Source organism: Eptatretus burgeri, chromosome 18 (genome assembly GCF_056783735.1).
Source record: "Eptatretus burgeri isolate ZD-2024b chromosome 18, Ebu_testis_v1, whole genome shotgun sequence".
Lineage (NCBI taxonomy): Eukaryota > Metazoa > Chordata > Myxini > Myxiniformes > Myxinidae > Eptatretus > Eptatretus burgeri.
The window spans coordinates 42,967,534-42,990,358 of NC_140978.1; the positions used below are offsets into that span (position 1 = coordinate 42,967,534).

General features: G+C 32.6%; 1 protein-coding gene across 8 annotated transcripts in view; it reads left to right on the forward strand.

Annotated features, from left to right (window-relative positions):
• The window catches only part of LOC147008993 (protein furry homolog-like), a 395,449-nt gene that overhangs the window by 150,527 nt on the left and 222,097 nt on the right, over positions 1-22,825 (forward strand). For all 8 annotated transcript variants that reach the window (XM_085864332.1, XM_085864334.1, XM_085864327.1 and 5 more), the window contains one exon: positions 18,112-18,283. In XM_085864332.1, coding sequence (XP_085720458.1) covers positions 18,112-18,283 — 172 coding nt within the window. The remainder of the gene's footprint in view (positions 1-18,111; positions 18,284-22,825) is intronic.

Here is a 22,825-nt window from a genome sequence, read left to right on the forward strand (position 1 = left end):
TGCTGTGGTGTAATATGTGGTTAAATGACTGATATAATATGTCGTTAAATTGCTGTGGTGTAATATGTGGTTAAATTGCTGTGGTGTAATATGTGGTTAAATTGCTGTGGTGTAATATTTGGTTAAATGATTGTGATATAATATGCAGTTAAATTGCAGTGGTGTAATATGTGGTTAAATGATTGTGATATAATATGTAGTTAAATTGCTGTGGTGTAATATGTGGTTTAATGACTGATATAATATGTCGTTAAATTGCTGTGGTGTAATATGTGGTTAAATTGCTGTGGTGTAATATGTGGTTAAATTGCTGTGGTGTAATATGTAGTTAAATGATTGTGATATAATATGTAGTTAAATTGCTGTGGTGTAATATGTGGTTAAATGACTGATATAATATGTTGTTAAATTGCTGTGGTGTAATATGTGGTTTAATGACTGATATAATATGTCGTTAAATTGCTGTGGTGTAATATGTGGTTAAATTGCTGTGGTGTAATATGTGGTTAAATTGCTGTGGTGTAATATGTGATTAAATGATTGTGATATAATATGTAGTTAAATTGCTGTGGTGTAATATGTGGTTAAATGATTGTGATATAATATGTAGTTAAATTGCTGTGGTGTAATATGTGGTTAAATGACTGATATAATATGTCGTTAAATTGCTGTGGTGTAATATGTGGTTAAATTGCTGTGGTGCAATATGTAGTTAAATGACTGATATAATATGTAGTTAAATGATTGTGATTTAATATGTAGTTAAATTGCTGTGGTGTAATATGTGGTTAAATTGCTGTGGTGTAATATGTGGTTAAATTGCTGTGGTGTAATATTTGGTTAAATGATTGTGATATAATATGTAGTTAAATTGCTGTGGTGTAATATGTGGTTAAATGATTGTGATATAATATGTAGTTAAATTGCTGTGGTGTAATATGTGGTTTAATGACTGATATAATATGCAGCAATGCCAACCCTCCCGATTTCATCGGGAGGCTTCCGAAAATTCACCCAAACTCCCGCCCTTACGATCACTATCCTTATCCTCCCGAAATTTTGATATTTTTGCACTGTTCACTAATCAGAATGTACTAGTATGAGAATTGAATGAAAAGCATCGTCTGCTACGTATAGCATGTGGTAACTCCATAACGTTCGCTGCTACCAAATTGTACGTAAAAAAATGCAAATTCAAATGAGGAGCAGCGAAACATTGGGTCTGGATCTCGCTTAGGCGATCATGCACTGAGATTTAGTGCATGCGGTATGTGTGCAATACAGTGCATGCGGTATGTATGCACAGTGTATATGCATGCGATACGCTCACTGCATGCAGCTGGGCCCCGTACCAGCCCGGCGGTCGCGACCACCGTGCGGTGTTTAACAGCCGCTAGAGTTCTACGAGTCGCGCTGCAGCTGTGGAACATCGACTTCGAAGTTACCGATGCTTCAAGCCCTCGATGTTGATTACGAAATGGCAGAAAAGAAGCTTACGAAGACCAAGAAATGGTCTCAGAAGTACAAGACCGAATACAGTCTCCAATACCCGTGTATTCGAAAGTCTGAAAGAGGAATTCATCATGCGTATTGTACAGTATGCAGCGTTGATATTTCAGTTGAGCACGGAGGTCGCGATGATATTCGGAAGCACGTTGGAAGCAAGCGGCACACAGACATTGCAAAGGAGAGATCTTCGAGCACGAGTACCGGTACACTTCTGAATTATTTCACCAAACAAGGGACAAGCGAGGAAGAGGATGTTACCCGAGCGGAACTTCTCTTTAGTGGATTTATTGTGGAACATAACTTGCCCATATCAGTCTCAGATCATGCTGGACCTCTATTTCAAAAGATGTTTCCAGATTCAAAAGTTGCTTCAAAGTATGGATGTGCAAGAACAAAAACTTGCAAGATGTGCAAGATGTGCAAGAACAAAAAAAAAAAAAAAAAAAAAACAAGAACAAAAAGCAAGAAAAAAAAAAGAAAAAAAAGAACAAAAAAAAAGAACAAGAACAAGAACAAAGAAGAAAAAAAACACTGGTCAACAATTTTTTACTTTCTGAATGTTGTCTAGATTTCTACAAGTGAATTAGGGTATTCTGGCACTGCTGAATCAGGAAATGGCATCCGTTTCTCTCCATCAGGTCAGGTTTTTGTGCTAAGTTGATTTGAAAAAATCAGATCTTGTGACAAAATCAATTACATTTTTGTGGCATTATCAGCTGATTTTTGTCAACACATATCATCCTAAACATGTTTTTAAGAAAAAAAATGTTTTGCCAACAACATTTATTGATTACATGATAGAAACATCGATTACTGTCATCTGAATGGTGGGCATTGATAAAGGTAAGTACAAGTAAATTGCATGTTGCGTCACCACTGTTCAAACTTCAGGGCTTGAACTTCGTTTCTTCGAACTCCTGGAATGTTCAGCGGCAGGGAGGTCTCTCTTCAGATTCCAACAGTAGTCAGCCATCATGACTGCGTCCCAGCGACCCTGATACCTGGTCTCCATCTCCTTCATGTCCTGATGGAATCTCTCCCCCTGCTCGTCACTCATTGAACCCAGGTTCTCAGGAAACCGGTTCATATGTGAAAAATAGGTAGTGCATCTTGATGCTCATGTTGCAGTCCAGGTTTCTGAAAGCAGTCAGCATGTTGTTGACAAGTTCTGCGTAGTTTCTGGCCTTATTGTTGCCAAGAAAGTTCTTCACTACCAAAACAAATGTATTCCACGCTTCCAGTTCCACTTCGTTCATTGAGTTTTTGAACTCTGGATCTCTGATGAGCTGACGGATCTGAGAACCATCAAAGATGCCAGCTTTCAACTTCTCCATGGTCAATCCTGGAAAAGCCTGGCACAAGTAAGTGAAGCAGTCACCATCTTTGTCCAGAGCCTTGGTGAACTGCTTGATTAAGCCGAGCTTGATGTGCAGCGGTGGGAAGAGTATTCTGTCTCTGTCCACCAGAGGGTCGTTGATGACGTTTCTTTCTTTGCATGGCACCAATTCCTCCCGCACAGGCCAGTCCTTCTTCGTGTAATGCTGAGCACGGTCCCTACTATCCCACATGCACAGAAAACATGGGTACTTGGTGAAGCCAGACTGTTGTCCCAACAAAAAGTTCACCATCTTCAGGTCAACACAAATAAACCACTTATGCTGATCATAACCAATTTTCTCAGCACGTACTTCACCGCTTCATACTTCTCCTTCAGTGTAGTCGAGTGAGCGATGGGTACAGAGGCAAACTGGTTGCCGTTGTGTAGCAGAACACATTTCAGTGATCGCTTGCTGCTGTCAATGAACAGTCTCCAATCTTTTGGTTCGTACTGTGGCACTCCAAGCTTGAGCAGAAGCGCATGTCATAAATTGGCGCATGTAGGTATTGTACATTCTTCAGAGTTCGTTATTTCAAGAAATACAACTTTTTTGTATCACATTATTACAAAATCTGCCCCATTAACTTTAGTTTTGATCCACGAACTTTATGCTTTGCCTCACCAATTTTTGGAAGATTTTGAGGTTTTATGACTTCAAACTGATCCCTTTTCGACATAATCACCTAGAACTATCGTACCTGAATACTTCTTGTCATTAAAATAATTATTTCCAATCAAAACAATTATTTGACATGACATTTTACCCCACCAACTTCTTCTAAAATGCTCCACACATGCGTACATGTGAACAAATATGTAAAAAACGACATGTGGCCATATCTCAAAAACTTGACCTGATTGAACAAAACTAATGTGAGTTTTGGATTCAGCGCATCAGATTCGTCCTAAATCAGCTTAAAAAATGCAGACAACAAATTTGTTGTTGACCAGTGTAATTGGTGAGTTGTCAAATGTTACTGCTTCATCTATTGCCGATATTGCTAGACTAGCTCCATTTAGCCTAGCTACAGACGGTAGCAATGACAGTGGTGAGGCCCAGCTATATCCTGTCCTGATTTCGTACTATGACAACAGTGCTGGGATTGTGAAGCAAGGTTTGCTAAGTTTGCCTGTGTGCAAACAAGATTCCACTGGAGAAAACATTTTCAAACTGCTTGATCATGAGTTCAGTGACAGGAAAATTCCGTGGGAAATTGTGTTTCCTTTTGTGCTGATAATGCCTCTGTCATGGTGGGCAAGCACAAAGGAGTCGCTGCTTATATCCACAAACAAAATCCAGAGTGCTACATCATGGGATGCCCTTGCCATATGATGCACAATACGGCCAAGAAGGCGGCTCAGGCCTTCCCCATTGAATTAGATGACTTTCTCATCGATATTTACTACTACTTGGACAAAAGTAGTAAACGCGTCAAAGGAGTGAAAGCACTGCAAGAACTCTGTGATGCCCCGACACACAAGATTCTGAAGCATGTAGCAACAAGGTGGCTGTCCCTTGGTCAGTGCCTAGACAGGCTGATTGAACAGTGGGAGCCACTTCGCCTCTTCTTCAAAGAAGAAGTCCGAAGAAAAATGCAACCAACTGTAGCCAAGACTCTAACAACGAGCAAGAAGGACGGCACTGTATCTACTGCCAGTACTGGCACTGCAGGATCAAGCACTAGTGGAGCAGCATTCACCACTACCACTGCAGTATCTGCTGCGAAGAAGACAGCAGGGACAGCACCAAAAACCAATGCTGAGAGCAGGTAGCATCACCGGCCCTTCATCACGTTCATCTACAAAGCAGATCCCTTCAGAGTCGAGAAAGACTGTGATAGTCCCATCTACAGGCAAAGAAGGACCCAAGTTAAGTTCTGCTTTTGCCAAATCACTTGACAGAAGCTCAGCAAAACCTTCGAATCAGAGGTCTTCTTCCTTGGCTGCACCTACCTCAAGCTCTCTCCTCAAACGTAAAATTGGATCTGGTACTACGAGTCTGACCTCTTCTGCTGGCAGTAACGCAAGTGTGATCTCCCTGCGGCTAAGTGTACTACGAGTTCTACAACTAAAAGCGCATCTTCCTCAAACACTGTGCAGGAATCTAGAGAAAAACGTGTCAACAGGATGTTCTTGTCTCCACAAACAAAACTCTATTGTTTCTTCCTTCGATATGCTAACAAGCTTTTTGAGAAGGGAATCTTCTGCTCCAAAGAGACGAACCCTGTATTCATCTCCTGATCTTGGTCTTCTGGTCTTCTGAATTGAATGGTCTTCTGAAAGATATCTTCGATACGGTTTTTGAAACCATCGGTGTCATCGGTTGCTCTGGTAAATGTACCCTTCTCTGACAGAAATCATCAGAAGAATGATGAGGACCTCATGATTGGGAACGATGCCAAACTGTATATAAGGGAACAAAGGAGTCTCAAAGAAATCCACCTTCACTCTGAGTGAGTCAGACATCCAAGGTTTCTTCAGTGCAGTTCGCTCATATTATGTGAAAGCCTGCAATTACATCTTCAAAACCTGGCCGCTAGGTGATGAATTAGCCAAGCATGCTCAGGTGCTGGATGTTAAGCTACACCAAGAAGTGGGGTTTGACTGTGTGGAGTTTTTCATCAAGAAATTCCCCTGTCTGTTCAGTGGCGGTGATAGTGACATAGACAGTCTTGAGAGTGAATTCGCTCACTACCAGGCAGACGCCTCCATAGCTACAATTGCTACTGAGACAGTGAGAGTGGATGAGCAGTGGCATCGGATTTCACAGCTCACAGATCCCTGCACTGGTGCCAAGTATCCTAATTTGAGCAAAGTGATGAAGGGAATCTTGGTCATTCCTCATTCGAACGCATCATGTGAGCGGGCACTCAGTCTTGTACGGAAGAATCATACTGAATTTCGTCCCAATTTGAGTGTCAAAACCCTGGAAGCTCTCTTAATTGAAAAACTAGCTCATAGCACCCCTTGCTACCAGAGAGAATACAGCAAAGACATAATCAGAAGGGCTAAAAGAGCCACACAGCTGTCACTCAGCAAAGCTGCCATGGAAAAAGCAAGCAGCAGTAGTACCAGCCAGTAAGGTAAGAAAAATATTGCTTCTTTTGTGCTTTTTGTTAATCTTTGATTGTCCCCTAACTTACTAATATTAACATACATGTAACATTAAAAAGTGCACAATTTTCCCCTTTTTTTGTTCAAAAAGTGGGAATTCTTAACATGTTAAATGCTCCAAAATAGGGCTCAGAGGGCACTAGAGAGCGTCTAGAACCCCAGAGCTTCCAGGGCCCTAAGGCGGGCCATGGACCCCGGCGCAAGGGTCGAGCGCTCCGCGCTCGAGATGTGCGCTTGGCGCACATAATTTGGTGTCGGTTGAAAATCCTCCCTAATTCTGATTTCCAAAAGTTGGCATCTCTGTAATATGTTGTTAAATTGCTGTGGTGTAATATGTGGTTAAATTGCTGTGGTGTAATATGTGGTTAAATTGCTGTGGTGTAATATGTAGTTAAATGATTGTGATATAATATGTAGTTAAATTGCTGTGGTGTAATATGTGGTTAAATGATTGTGATATAATATGTAGTTAAATTGCTGTGGTGTAATATGTGATTAAATGATTGTGATATAATATGTAGTTAAATTGCTGTGGTGTAACATGTGGTTAAATGACTGATATAATATGTCGTTAAATTGCTGTGGTGTAATATGTGGTTAAATTGCTGTGGTGCAATATGTAGTTAAATGATTGTGATATAATATGTAGTTAAATTGCTGTGGTGTAATATGTGGTTAAATGACTCTGATATAATATGTAGTTAAATTGCTGTGGTGTAATATGTGGTTAAATTGCTGTGGTGTAATATGTGGTTAAATTGCTGTGGTGTAATATATGATTAAATGATTGTGATATAATATGTAGTTAAATTGCTGTGGTGTAATATGTGGTTAAATGATTGTGATATAATATGTAGTTAAATTGCTGTGGTGTAATATGTGGTTAAATGATTGTGATATAATATGTCGTTAAATTGCTGTGGTGTAATATGTGGTTAAATTGCTGTGGTGTAATATGTGGTTAAATTGCTGTGGTGTAATATGTGGTTAAATGATTGTGATATAATATGTAGTTAAATTGCTGTGGTGTAATATTTGGTTAAATGACTGATATAATATGTCGTTAAATTGCTGTGGTGTAATATGTGGTTAAATTGCTGTGGTGTAATATGTGGCTAAATTGCTGTGGTGTAATATGTGGTTAAATGATTGTGATATAATATGTCGTTAAATTGCTGTGGTGTAATATGTGGTTAAATTGCTGTGGTGTAATATGTGGTTAAATGACTCTGATATAATATGTCATTAAATTGCTGTGGTGTAATATGTGTTTAAATTGCTGTGGTGTAATATGTGGTTAAATGATTGTGATATAATATGTAGTTAAATTGCTGTGGTGTAATATGTGGTTAAATGATTGTGATATAATATGTAGTTAAATTACTGTGGTGTAATATGTGGTTAAATGATTGTGATATTTATTGTGATGTGATGTAAATTGTGATGTAAATTGCTGTGGTGTAATATGTGGTTAAATGATTGTGATATAATATGTAGTTAAATTACTGTGGTGTAATATTTGGTTAAATGATTGTGATATAATATGTAGTTAAATTGCTGTGGTGTAATATGTGGTTAAATGATTGTGATATAATATGTAGTTAAATTTCTGTGGTGTAATATTTGGTTAAATGATTGTGATATAATATGTAATTAAATTGCTGTGGTGTAATAAATGGTTAAATGATTGTGATATAATATGTGGTTAAATTTCTGTGGTGTAACATATGGTTAAATGACTGATATAATATGTCGTTAAATTGCTGTGGTGTAATATGTGGTTAAATTGCTGTGGTGTAACATGTGGTTAAATTGCTATGGTGTAATTTGTGGTTAAATGATTGTGATTTAATATGTAGTTAAATTGATGTGGTGAAATATGTGGTCAAATGATTGTGATATAATATGTAGTTAAGTTGCTGTGGTGTAACATGTGGTTAAATGATTGTGATATAATATGTAGTTAAATTGCTGTGGTGTAATATGTGGTTCAATGATTGTGATATAATATGTAGTTAAATTGCTGTGGTGTAATATGTGGTTAAATGATTGTGATATAATATGTAGTTAAATTGCTGTGGTGTAATATGTGGTTAAATGATTGTGATATAATATGTAGTTAAATTGCTGTGGTGTAATATGTGGTTAAATGATTGTGATATAATATGTAGTTAAATTGCTGTGATGTAATATGTGGTTAAATGATTGTGATATAATATGTAGTTAAATTGCTGTGATGTAATATGTGGTTTAATGATTGTGATATAATATGTAGTTAAATTGCTGTGGTGTAATATGTGGTTAAATGACTGATATAATATGTCGTTAAATTGCTGTGGTGTAATATGTAGTTAAATGATTGTGATTTAATATGTAGTTAAATTGCTGTGGTGTAATATGTGGTTAAATTGCTGTGGTGTAATATGTGGTTAAATTGCTGTGGTGTAATATTTGGTTAAATGATTGTGATATAATATGTAGTTAAATTGCTGTGGTGTAATATGTGGTTAAATGATTGTGATATAATATGTAGTTAAATTGCTGTGGTGTAATATGTGGTTTAATGACTGATATAATATGTCGTTAAATTGCTGTGGTGTAATATGTGGTTAAATTGCTGTGGTGTAATATGTGGTTAAATTGCTGTGGTGTAATATGTGGTTAAATGATTGTGATATAATATGTAGTTAAATTGCTGTGGTGTAATATGTGGTTAAATGATTGTGATATAATATGTAGTTAAATTGCTGTGGTGTAACATGTGGTTAAATGACTGATATAATATGTCGTTAAATTGCTGTGGTGTAATATGTGGTTAAATTGCTGTGGTGCAATATGTGGTCAAATGATTGTGATATAATATGTAGTTAAATTGCTGTGGTGTAATATGTGGTTAAATGACTGATATAATATGTAGTTAAATTGCTGTGGTGTAATATGTGGTTAAATTGCTGTGGTGTAATATGTGGTTAAGTTGCTGTGGTGTAATATGTGATTAAATGATTGTGATATAATATGTCGTTAAATTGCTGTGGTGTAATATGTGGTTAAATTGCTGTGGTGTAATATGTAGTTAAATGATTGTGATATAATATGTAGTTAAATTGCTGTGGTGTAATATTTGGTTAAATGACTGATATAATATGTCGTTAAATTGCTGTGGTGTAATATGTGGTTAAATTGCTGTGGTGTAATATGTGGTTAAATTGCTGTGGTGTAATATGTGGTTAAATGATTGTGATATAATATGTAGTTATATTGCTGTGGTGTAATATGTGTTTAAATTGCTGTGGTGTAATATGTGGTTAAATGATTGTGATATAATATGTAGTTAAATTGCTGTGGTGTAATATGTGGTTAAATGATTGTGATATAATATGAAGTTAAATTACTGTGGTGTAATATGTGGTTAAATGATTGTGATATAATATGTAATTAAATTGCTGTGGTGTAATAAATGGTTAAATGATTGTGATATAATATGCAGTTAAATTGCTGTGATGTAATATGTGGTTAAATGATTGTGATATAATATGTAGTTAAATTGCTGTGGTGTAATATGTGGTTAAATGACTGATATAATATGTCGTTAAATTGCTGTGGTGTAATAAATGGTTAAATGATTGTGATTTAATATGTAGTTAAATTGCTGTGGTGTAATATGTGGTTAAATTGCTGTGGTGTAATATGTGGTTAAATTGCTGTGGTGTAATATGTGGTTAAATGATTGTGATATAATATGTAGTTAAATTGCTGTGGTGTAATATGTGGTTAAATGATTGTGATATAATATGTAGTTAAATTGCTGTGGTGTAATATGTGGTTTAATGACTGATATAATATGTCGTTAAATTGCTGTGGTGTAATATGTGGTTAAATTGCTGTGGTGTAATATGTGGTTAAATTGCTGTGGTGTAATATGTAGTTAAATGATTGTGATATAATATGTAGTTAAATTGCTGTGGTGTAATATGTGGTTAAATGATTGTGATATAATATGTAGTTAAATTGCTGTGGTGTAATATGTGGTTAAATTGCTGTGGTGCAATATGTAGTTAAATGACTGATATAATATGTAGTTAAATGATTGTGATTTAATATGTAGTTAAATTGCTGTGGTGTAATATGTGGTTAAATTGCTGTGGTGTAATATGTGGTTAAATTGCTGTGGTGTAATATTTGGTTAAATGATTGTGATATAATATGTAGTTAAATTGCTGTGGTGTAATATGTGGTTAAATGATTGTGATATAATATGTAGTTAAATTGCTGTGGTGTAATATGTGGTTTAATGACTGATATAATATGTTGTTAAATTGCTGTGGTGTAATATGTGGTTAAATTGCTGTGGTGTAATATGTGGTTAAATTGCTGTGGTGTAATATGTAGTTAAATGATTGTGATATAATATGTAGTTAAATTGCTGTGGTGTAATATGTGGTTAAATGATTGTGATATAATATGTAGTTAAATTGCTGTGGTGTAATATGTGGTTAAATGATTGTGATATAATATGTAGTTAAATTGCTGTGGTGTAACATGTGGTTAAATGACTGTGATATAATATGTGGTTAAATTGCTGTGGTGTAATATGTGGTTAAATTGCTGTGGTGCAATATGTAGTTAAATGATTGTGATATAATATGTAGTTAAATTGCTGTGGTGTAATATGTGGTTAAATGACTCTGATATAATATGTAGTTAAATTGCTGTGGTGTAATATGTGGTTAAATTGCTGTGGTGTAATATGTGGTTAAATTGCTGTGGTGTAATATATGATTAAATGATTGTGATATAATATGTAGTTAAATTGCTGTGGTGTAATATGTGGTTAAATGATTGTGATATAATATGTCGTTAAATTGCTGTGGTGTAATATGTGGTTAAATTGCTGTGGTGTAATATGTGGTTAAATTGCTGTGGTGTAATATGTGGTTAAATGATTGTGATATAATATGTAGTTAAATTGCTGTGGTGTAATATTTGGTTAAATGACTGATATAATATGTCGTTAAATTGCTGTGGTGTAATATGTGGTTAAATTGCTGTGGTGTAATATGTGGCTAAATTGCTGTGGTGTAATATGTGGTTAAATGATTGTGATATAATATGTCGTTAAATTGCTGTGGTGTAATATGTGGTTAAATTGCTGTGGTGTAATATGTGGTTAAATGACTCTGATATAATATGTCATTAAATTGCTGTGGTGTAATATGTGTTTAAATTGCTGTGGTGTAATATGTGGTTAAATGATTGTGATATAATATGTAGTTAAATTGCTGTGGTGTAATATGTGGTTAAATGATTGTGATATAATATGTAGTTAAATTACTGTGGTGTAATATGTGGTTAAATGATTGTGATATTTATTGTGATGTGATGTAAATTGTGATGTAAATTGCTGTGGTGTAATATGTGGTTAAATGATTGTGATATAATATGTAGTTAAATTACTGTGGTGTAATATGTGGTTAAATGATTGTGATATAATATGTAGTTAAATTGCTGTGGTGTAATATGTGGTTAAATGATTGTGATATAATATGTAGTTAAATTTCTGTGGTGTAATATTTGGTTAAATGATTGTGATATAATATGTAATTAAATTGCTGTGGTGTAATAAATGGTTAAATGATTGTGATATAATATGTGGTTAAATTTCTGTGGTGTAACATATGGTTAAATGACTGATATAATATGTCGTTAAATTGCTGTGGTGTAATATGTGGTTAAATTGCTGTGGTGTAACATGTGGTTAAATTGCTATGGTGTAATTTGTGGTTAAATGATTGTGATTTAATATGTAGTTAAATTGATGTGGTGAAATATGTGGTCAAATGATTGTGATATAATATGTAGTTAAGTTGCTGTGGTGTAACATGTGGTTAAATGATTGTGATATAATATGTAGTTAAATTACTGTGGTGTAATATGTGGTTAAATGATTGTGATATAATATGTAGTTAAATTGCTGTGGTGTAATATGTGGTTAAATGATTGTGATATAATATGTAGTTAAATTGCTGTGGTGTAATATGTGGTTAAATGATTGTGATATAATATGTAGTTAAATTGCTGTGGTGTAATATGTGGTTAAATGATTGTGATATAATATGTAGTTAAATTGCTGTGGTGTAATATGTGGTTAAATGATTGTGATATAATATGTAGTTAAATTGCTGTGATGTAATATGTGGTTTAATGATTGTGATATAATATGTAGTTAAATTGCTGTGGTGTAATATGTGGTTAAATGACTGATATAATATGTCGTTAAATTGCTGTGGTGTAATATGTAGTTAAATGATTGTGATTTAATATGTAGTTAAATTGCTGTGGTGTAATATGTGGTTAAATTGATGTGGTGTAATATGTGGTTAAATTGCTGTGGTGTAATATTTGGTTAAATGATTGTGATATAATATGTAGTTAAATTGCTGTGGTGTAATATGTGGTTAAATGATTGAGATATAATATGTAGTTAAATTGCTGTGGTGTAATATTTGGTTAAATGACTGATATAATATGTCGTTAAATTGCTGTGGTGTAATATGTGGTTAAATTGCTGTGGTGTAATATGTGGTTAAATTGCTGTGGTGTAATATGTGGTTAAATGATTGTGATATAATATGTAGTTAAATTGCTGTGGTGTAATATGTGGTTAAATGATTGTGATATAATATGTAGTTAAATTGCTGTGGTGTAACATGTGGTTAAATGACTGATATAATATGTCGTTAAATTGCTGTGGTGTAATATGTGTTTAAATTGCTGTGGTGTAATATGTGGTTAAATTGCTGTGGTGCAATATGTGGTCAAATGATTGTGATATAATATGTAGTTAAATTGCTGTGGTGTAATATGTGGTTAAATGACTGATATAATATGTAGTTAAATTGCTGTGGTGTAATATGTGGTTAAATTGCTGTGGTGTAATATGTGGTTAAGTTGCTGTGGTGTAATATGTGATTAAATGATTGTGATATAATATGTCGTTAAATTGCTGTGGTGTAATATGTGGTTAAATTGCTGTGGTGTAATATGTAGTTAAATGATTGTGATATAATATGTAGTTAAATTGCTGTGGTGTAATATTTGGTTAAATGACTGATATAATATGTCGTTAAATTGCTGTGGTGTAATATGTGGTTAAATTGCTGTGGTGTAATATGTGGTTAAATTGCTGTGGTGTAATATGTGGTTAAATGATTGTGATATAATATGTAGTTATATTGCTGTGGTGTAATATGTGTTTAAATTGCTGTGGTGTAATATGTGGTTAAATGATTGTGATATAATATGTAGTTAAATTGCTGTGGTGTAATATGTGGTTAAATGATTGTGATATAATATGAAGTTAAATTACTGTGGTGTAATATGTGGTTAAATGATTGTGATATAATATGTAATTAAATTGCTGTGGTGTAATAAATGGTTAAATGATTGTGATATAATATGCAGTTAAATTGCTGTGATGTAATATGTGGTTAAATGATTGTGATATAATATGTAGTTAAATTGCTGTGGTGTAATATGTGGTTAAATGACTGATATAATATGTCGTTAAATTGCTGTGGTGTAATAAATGGTTAAATGATTGTGATTTAATATGTAGTTAAATTGCTGTGGTGTAATATGTGGTTAAATTGCTGTGGTGTAATATGTGGTTAAATTGCTGTGGTGTAATATGTGGTTAAATGATTGTGATATAATATGTAGTTAAATTGCTGTGGTGTAATATGTGGTTAAATGATTGTGATATAATATGTAGTTAAATTGCTGTGGTGTAATATGTGGTTTAATGACTGATATAATATGTCGTTAAATTGCTGTGGTGTAATATGTGGTTAAATTGCTGTGGTGTAATATGTGGTTAAATTGCTGTGGTGTAATATGTAGTTAAATGATTGTGATATAATATGTAGTTAAATTGCTGTGGTGTAATATGTGGTTAAATGATTGTGATATAATATGTAGTTAAATTGCTGTGGTGTAATATGTGGTTAAATGATTGTGATATAATATGTAGTTAAATTGCTGTGGTGTAACATGTGGTTAAATGACTGATATAATATGTCGTTAAATTGCTGTGGTGTAATATGTGTTTAAATTGCTGTGGTGTAATATGTGGTTAAATTGCTGTGGTGCAATATGTGGTTAAATGATTGTGATATAATATGTAGTTAAATTGCTGTGGTGTAATATGTGGTTAAATGACTCTGATATAATATGTAGTTAAATTGCTGTGGTGTAATATGTGGTTAAATTGCTGTGGTGTAATATGTGGTTAAATTGCTGTGGTGTAATATGTGATTAAATGATTGTGATATAATATGTGGTTAAATTGCTGTGGTGTAATATGTGGTTAAATTGCTGTGGTGTAATATGTAGTTAAATGATTGTGATATAATATGTAGTTAAATTGCTGTGGTGTAATATTTGGTTAAAGGACTGGTATAATATGTCGTTAAATTGCTGTGGTGTAATATGTGGTTAAATTGCTGTGGTGTAATATGTGGTTAAATTGCTGTGGTGTAATATGTGGTTAAATTGCTGTGGTGTAATATGTGGTTAAATGATTGTGATATAATATGTAGTTATATTGCTGTGGTGTAATATGTGGTTATATTGCTGTGGTGTAATATGTGGTTAAATTGCTGTGGTGTAATATGTGGTTAAATGACTCTGATATAATATGTCGTTAAATTGCTGTGGTGTAATATGTGTTTAAATTGCTGTGGTGTAATATGTGGTTAAATGATTGTGATATAATATGTAGTTAAATTGCTGTGGTGTAATATGTGGTTAAATGATTGTGATATAATATGTAGTTAAATTGCTGTGGTGTAATATGTGGTTAAATGATTGTGATATAATATGTAGTTAAATTACTGTGGTGTAATATGTGGTTAAATGATTGTGATATAATATGTAGTTAAATTGCTGTGGTGTAATATGTGGTTAAATGATAGTGATATAATATGTAGTTAAATTTCTGTGGTGTAATATTTGGTTAAATGATTGTGATATAATATGTAATTAAATTGCTGTGGTGTAATAAATGGTTAAATGATTGTGATATAATATGTGGTTAAATTGCTGTGGTGTAACATGTGGTTAAATGATTGTGATATAATATGTAGTTAAATTACTGTGGTGTAATATGTGGTTAAATGATTGTGATATAATATGTAGTTAAATTTCTGTGGTGTAATATTTGGTTAAATGATTGTGATATAATATGTAATTAAATTGCTGTGGTGTAATAAATGGTTAAATGATTGTGATATAATATGTGGTTAAATTGCTGTGGTGTAACATGTGGTTAAATGATTGTGATATAATATGTAGTTAAATTACTGTGGTGTAATATGTGGTTAAATGATTGTGATATAATATGTAGTTAAATTGCTGTGGTGTAATATTTGGTTAAATGATTGTGATATAATATGTAATTAAATTGCTGTGGTGTAATAAATGGTTAAATGATTGTGATATAATATGTGGTGTAATATGTTGTTAAATGATTGAGATATAATATGTAGTTAAATTGCTGTGGTGTAATATTTGGTTAAATGACTGATATAATATGTCGTTAAATTGCTGTGGTGTAATATGTGGTTAAATTGCTGTGGTGTAATATGTGGTTAAATTGCTGTGGTGTAATATGTGGTTAAATGATTGTGATATAATATGTAGTTAAATTGCTGTGGTGTAATATGTGGTTAAATTGCTGTGGTGTAATATGTGGTTAAATGACTCTGATATAATGTCGTTAAATTGCTGTGGTGTAATATGTGTTTAAATTGCTGTGGTGTAATATGTGGTTAAATGACTCTGATATAATATGTAGTTAAATTGCTGTGGTGTAATATGTGGTTAAATTGCTGTGGTGTAATATGTGGTTAAATTGCTGTGGTGTAATATGTGGTTAAATTGCTGTGGTGTAATATGTGGTTAAATGACTCTGATATAATATGTAGTTATATTGCTGTGGTGTAATATGTGGTTAAATTGCTGTGGTGTAATATGTGGTTAAATGATTGTGATATAATATGTAGTTAAATTGCTGTGGTGTAATATGTGGTTAAATTGCTGTGGTGTAATATGTGGTTAAATTGCTGTGGTGTAATATGTGGTTAAATGACTCTGATATAATATGTAGTTAAATTGCTGTGGTGTAATATTTGGTTAAATGATTGTGATATAATATGTAGTTAAATTGCTGTGGTGTAATATGTGGTTAAATGATTGTGATATAATATGTCATTAAGTTGCTGTGGTGTAATATGTGGTTAAATTGCTGTGGTGTAATATGTGGTTCAATTGCTGTGGTGTAATATGTAGTTAAATGATTGTGATATAATATGTAGTTAAATTGCTGTGGTGTAATATGTGGTTAAATTGCTGTGGTGTAATATTTGGTTAAATGATTGTGATATAATATGTAGTTAAATTGCTGTGGTGTAATATGTGGTTAAATGATTGTGATATAATATGTAGTTAAATTGCTGTGGTGTAATATGTCGTTAAATGATTGTGATATAATATGTCGTTAAATTGCTGTGGTGTAATATGTGGTTAAATTGCTGTGGTGTAATATGTGGTTAAATTGCTGTGGTGTAATATGTAGTTAAATGATTGTGATATAATATGTAGTTAAATTGCTGTGGTGTAATATGTGGTTAAATTATTGTGATATAATATGTAGTTAAATTGCTGTGGTGTAACATGTGGTTAAATGATTGTGATATAATATGTAGTTAAATTGCTGTGGTGTAACATGTGGTTAAATGATTGTGATTTAATATGTAGTTAAATTGCTGTGGTGTAACATGTGGTTAAATGATTGTGATTTAATATGTCGTTAAATTGCTGTGGTGTAATATGTGTTTAAATTGCTGTGGTGTAATATGTGGTTAAACGACTCTGATATAATATGTAGTTAAATTGCTGTGGTGTAATATGTGGTTAAATTGCTGTGGTGTAATATGTGTTTAAATTGCTGTGGTGTAATATGTGGTTAAATGACTCTGATATAATATGTAGTTAAATTGCTGTGGTGTAATATGTGGTTAAATTGCTGTGGTGTAATGTGTGGTGAGATGTGTGTTTAATGTAGTTAAATTGCTGTGGTTTGATGAGTTGTACTCTGTGGTTTAATGTGGTTAAATTGCTGTGGTTTAACGTATGGTTGAATTTGATTTGAATGTGGTTAAATTGCTGCTGTGTACCTCCACTTGACTGTGCATTGTGGAGTGGATTGTTCCTTGAAGAGGGGTGCTAAGTTACTTGACCCCCCGATTATGCAGGTGCTAAGAATTGTGTGATCTCTCTTTAAAGTAGGCCTTTGAGCCATTGGCACAGCAGTCTAACCTCAGCTCTGAAACTAATTTGGAGATGGAAAATGTAAAGTGGAATTTAGCTTTCAGTATAAGTTTTGCTTCTGATAAATGTGTCTCGTAAAATCGAAGTCGGCGTGATACATTTTTCTTTATTTCTTTCTTTAACGCCCACAATTATTCTCACCTCGTATTGTCGAACGTGAAAAGATTTGGGCCCAGTTCTTTCACAAACCGGCTAGCCAGGCCTGTTAATCTTTGTCGTCCACCAACTAATGCCGGTAGATGTGACGCCCAGTTTAATGTCCATCCGAGGGACGGTGCACACACACATTGATGAATCACTCTGCCTGTGCAACACCAGGATGGTAGTTTTATAGCCGGGTTGGGATTCAAACCCAGGCTTGACAGGTCAGAGTGGAGTGTGCACCTCTCGGCCATCCTGCGAGCCTAAATGATTTATCAGATGAATGTTTAAGTTAGTCAGAGGATATTCGATACTGGAACAGAATGAATGATTACTTACAATGGCACAACACTCAGCAGTTATACACTTTGCATCCACATTTTGTTCATAATTGTCTCGCCTTAACATGTCCCATGAAGACCATATTCTTTAAACTTCCCAAAAGTCGACTTTGTCGAATTTTATATTTTGAGCAACCAATGGTAACGTGAAATAAACAACATCATTTATAACTGAGCATGTATTGGTAATGACAGGCCTCAAGTCCTAATGATTATATCATGATTGGTGTTGTCACACAGAGGATGAACGTAGGCCTGCGTGCCTTCCTCGTGATTGCCGACAGCTTGCAGCGTAAAGCAGGAGAGCCTCCCATGCCGACCACAACCATGGCACTACCTTCGGGCAGCACATTGAGAGTCAAAAATACATTTCTGAACAAGACGTTGACCGAGGATGAAGCCAAAGCAATTGGTGGGTCTACTGCCATTTTGTTCTGTGTACTGCTTGATCAGGGAAGAAATAAAACTGATTATTTACTTTGTTAAATTATATTCTTCTCGCTTACATTCCGTTCGTTTTAATGAGCTACTGCTCCGTATTAATATTCTGGTATTGGTTGTTTTTCTTCCTTCATATGCAGCACATAGCTGTGAGGAGCATTATAACGTTCAACATGTCACATATAATAAGTGTAAATATATAACGTTCAACATGTCACATATAATACGTGTAAATATATAACGTTCAACATGTCACATATAATACGTGTAAATATAATGTTCAACATGTCACATATAATACGTGTAAATATAATGTTCAACATGTCACATATAATACGCGTATATATATATATATATATATATATATATATATATATATATATATATATATATATATATATATATATATATATATATATATATAACGTTCAACATGTCACATATAATACGTGTATATATAACGTTCAACATGTCACATATAATACGTGTAAATATATAACGTTCAACATGTCACATATAATACGTGTATATATAACGTTCAACATGTCACATATAATACGTGTAAATATATAACGTTCAACATGTCACATATAATACGTGTATATATAACGTTCAACATGTCACATATAATACGTGTATATATAACGTTCAACATGTCACATATAATACGTGTATATATAACGTTCAACATGTCACATATAATACATGTATATATAGCGTTCAACATGTCACATATAATCCGTGTATAAATAACGTTCAACATGTTACATATAATACGTGCATATATAACGTTCAACATGTCACATATATAACGTTCAACATGTCGCATATAATCCATATCCCTGTGTCGTAAGAGGCGACCAGGGTTGCGTCAGGAAGAGCATCCGGCGTAAAACATGTGCCAAATCACTATGCGGATCATATGGATGATCCACTGTGGCGACCCCTTACGGGAGCAGCCGAAAGAAGAAGAAGAAGATGTCGCATATAATCCGTGTATAAATAACGTTCAACATGTCACATATAATCCGTGTATATATAACGTTCAACATGTCACATAGAATACATGCACATATATAACGTTCAACATGTCACATATAATACGTGTATATATAACGTTCAACATGTCGCATATAATACGTGTATATATAACGTTCAACATGTCACATATAATACGTGCATATATATATATATATATATATATATATATATATATATATATATATATATATATATATATATATATATATATATATATATATATATATATATATATATATATATATATATATATAACGTTCAACATGTCACATAGAATACGTGCATATATATAACGTTCAACATGTCACATATAATCCGTGTATATATATAACGTTCAACATGTCACATATAATACGTGTATATATAACGTTCAACATGTCGCATATAATACGTGTATATATAACGTTCAACATGTCACATATAATACGTGCATATATATATATATATATATATATATATATATATATATATATATATATATATATATATATATATATATATATATATATATATATATATATATATATATATATATAACGTTCAACATGTCACATAGAATACGTGCATATATATAACGTTCAACATGTCACATAGAATACATGTATATATAACGTTCAACATGTCACATATAATCCGTGTATATATAATGTTCAACATGTCACATATAATACGTGTATATATAACGTTCAACATGTCGCATATAATACATGTATATATAACGTTCAACATGTCACATATAATACGTGCATATATATATATATATATAACGTTCAACATGTCACATAGAATACATGTATATATAACGTTCAGCATGTCACATATAATACGTGTCTAGATAACGTTCAACATGTCACAGATAATACGTGTATATATAACGTTCAACATGTCACATATAATACGTGTATATATCACGTTCAACATGTCACAGATAATACGTGTATATATAACGTTCAACATGTCACAGATAATACGTGTATATATAACTTTCAACATGTCACATATAATACGTGTATATATAACGTTCAACATGTCACATATAATACGTGTATATAACGTGTTCAACATGTCACATATAATATGTGTATATATAACGTTCAACATGTCACATATAATACGTGTATATATAACGTTCAACATGTCACATATAATACGTGTATATATAACGTTCAACATGTCACATATAATACGCGTATATATATATATATATATATATAACGTTCAACATGTCACATATAATACGTGTATATAACGTGTTCAACATGTCACATATAATATGTGTATATATAACGTTCAACATGTCACATATAATACGTGTATATATAACGTTCAACATGTCACATGTAATACGTGTATATATAACGTTCAACATGTCACATATAATACGCGTATATATATATATATATATATATATATATATATATATATATATATATATATATATATATATATATATATATAACGTTCAACATGTCACATATAATACGTGTATATATAACGTTCAACATGTCACATATAATACGTGTATATATAACGTTCAACATGTCACATATAATACGTGTAAATATATAACGTTCAACATGTCACATATAATACGTGTAAATATATAACGTTCAACATGTCACATATAATACGTGTATATATAACGTTCAACATGTCACATATAATACGTGTATATATAACGTTCAACATGTCACATATAATACGTGTAAATATATAACGTTCAACATGTCACATATAATACGTGTATATATAACGTTCAACATGTCACATATAATACGTGTATATATAACGTTCAACATGTCACATATAATACGTGTATATATAACGTTCAACATGTCACATATAATACGTGTATATATAACGTTCAACATGTCACATATAATACGTGTATATATAGCGTTCAACATGTCACATATAATCCGTGTATAAATAACGTTCAACATGTTACATATAATACGTGCATATATAACGTTCAACATGTCACATTTATAACGTTCAACATGTCGCATATAATCCATATCCCTGTGTCGTAAGAGGCGACCAGGGTTGCGTCAGGAAGAGCATCCGGCGTAAAACATGTGCCAAATCACTATGCGGATCATATGGATGATCCACTGTGGCGACCCCTTACGGGAGCAGCCGAAAGAAGAAGAAGAAGATGTCGCATATAATCCGTGTATAAATAACGTTCAACATGTCACATATAATCCGTGTATATATAACGTTCAACATGTCACATAGAATACATGCACATATATAACGTTCAACATGTCACATATAATCCGTGTATATATAACGTTCAACATGTCACATATAATACGTGTATATATAACGTTCAACATGTCGCATATAATACGTGTATATATAACGTTCAACATGTCACATATAATACGTGCATATATATATATATATATATATATATATATATATATATATATATATATATATATATATATATATATATATATATATATAACGTTCAACATGTCACATATAATACGTGCATATATATAACGTTCAACATGTCACATAGAATACATGTATATATAACGTTCAACATGTCACATATAATACGTGTATGTATGTATGTATGTATGTATATATATATATATATATATATATATATATATATATATATATATATATATATATATATATATATATATATATATATATATATATATATAACGTTCAGCATGTCACATATAATACGTGTCTAGATAACGTTCAACATGTCACAGATAATACGTGTATATATAACGTTCAACATGTCACATATAATACGTGTATATATAACGTTCAACATGTCACAGATAATACGTGTATATATAACGTTCAACATGTCACAGATAATACATGTATATATAACTTTCAACATGTCACATATAATACGTGTATATATAACGTTCAACATGTCACATATAATACGTGTATATATAACGTTCAACATGTCACATATAATACGTGTATATATAACGTTCAACATGTCACAGATAATACGTGTATATATAACGTTCAACATGTCACATATAATACGTGTATATATAACGTTCAACATGTCACAGATAATACGTGTATATATAACGTTCAACATGTCACATATAATACGTGTATATATAACGTGTTCAACATGTCACATATAATACGTGTATATATAACGTTCAACATGTCACAGATAATACGTGTATATATAACGTTCAACATGTCACAGATAATACATGTATATATAACTTTCAACATGTCACATATAATACGTGTATATATAACGTTCAACATGTCACATATAATACGTGTATATATAACGTTCAACATGTCACATATAATACGTGTATATATAACGTTCAACATGTCACAGATAATACGTGTATATATAACGTTCAACATGTCACATATAATACGTGTATATATAACGTTCAACATGTCACAGATAATACGTGTATATATAACGTTCAACATGTCACATATAATACGT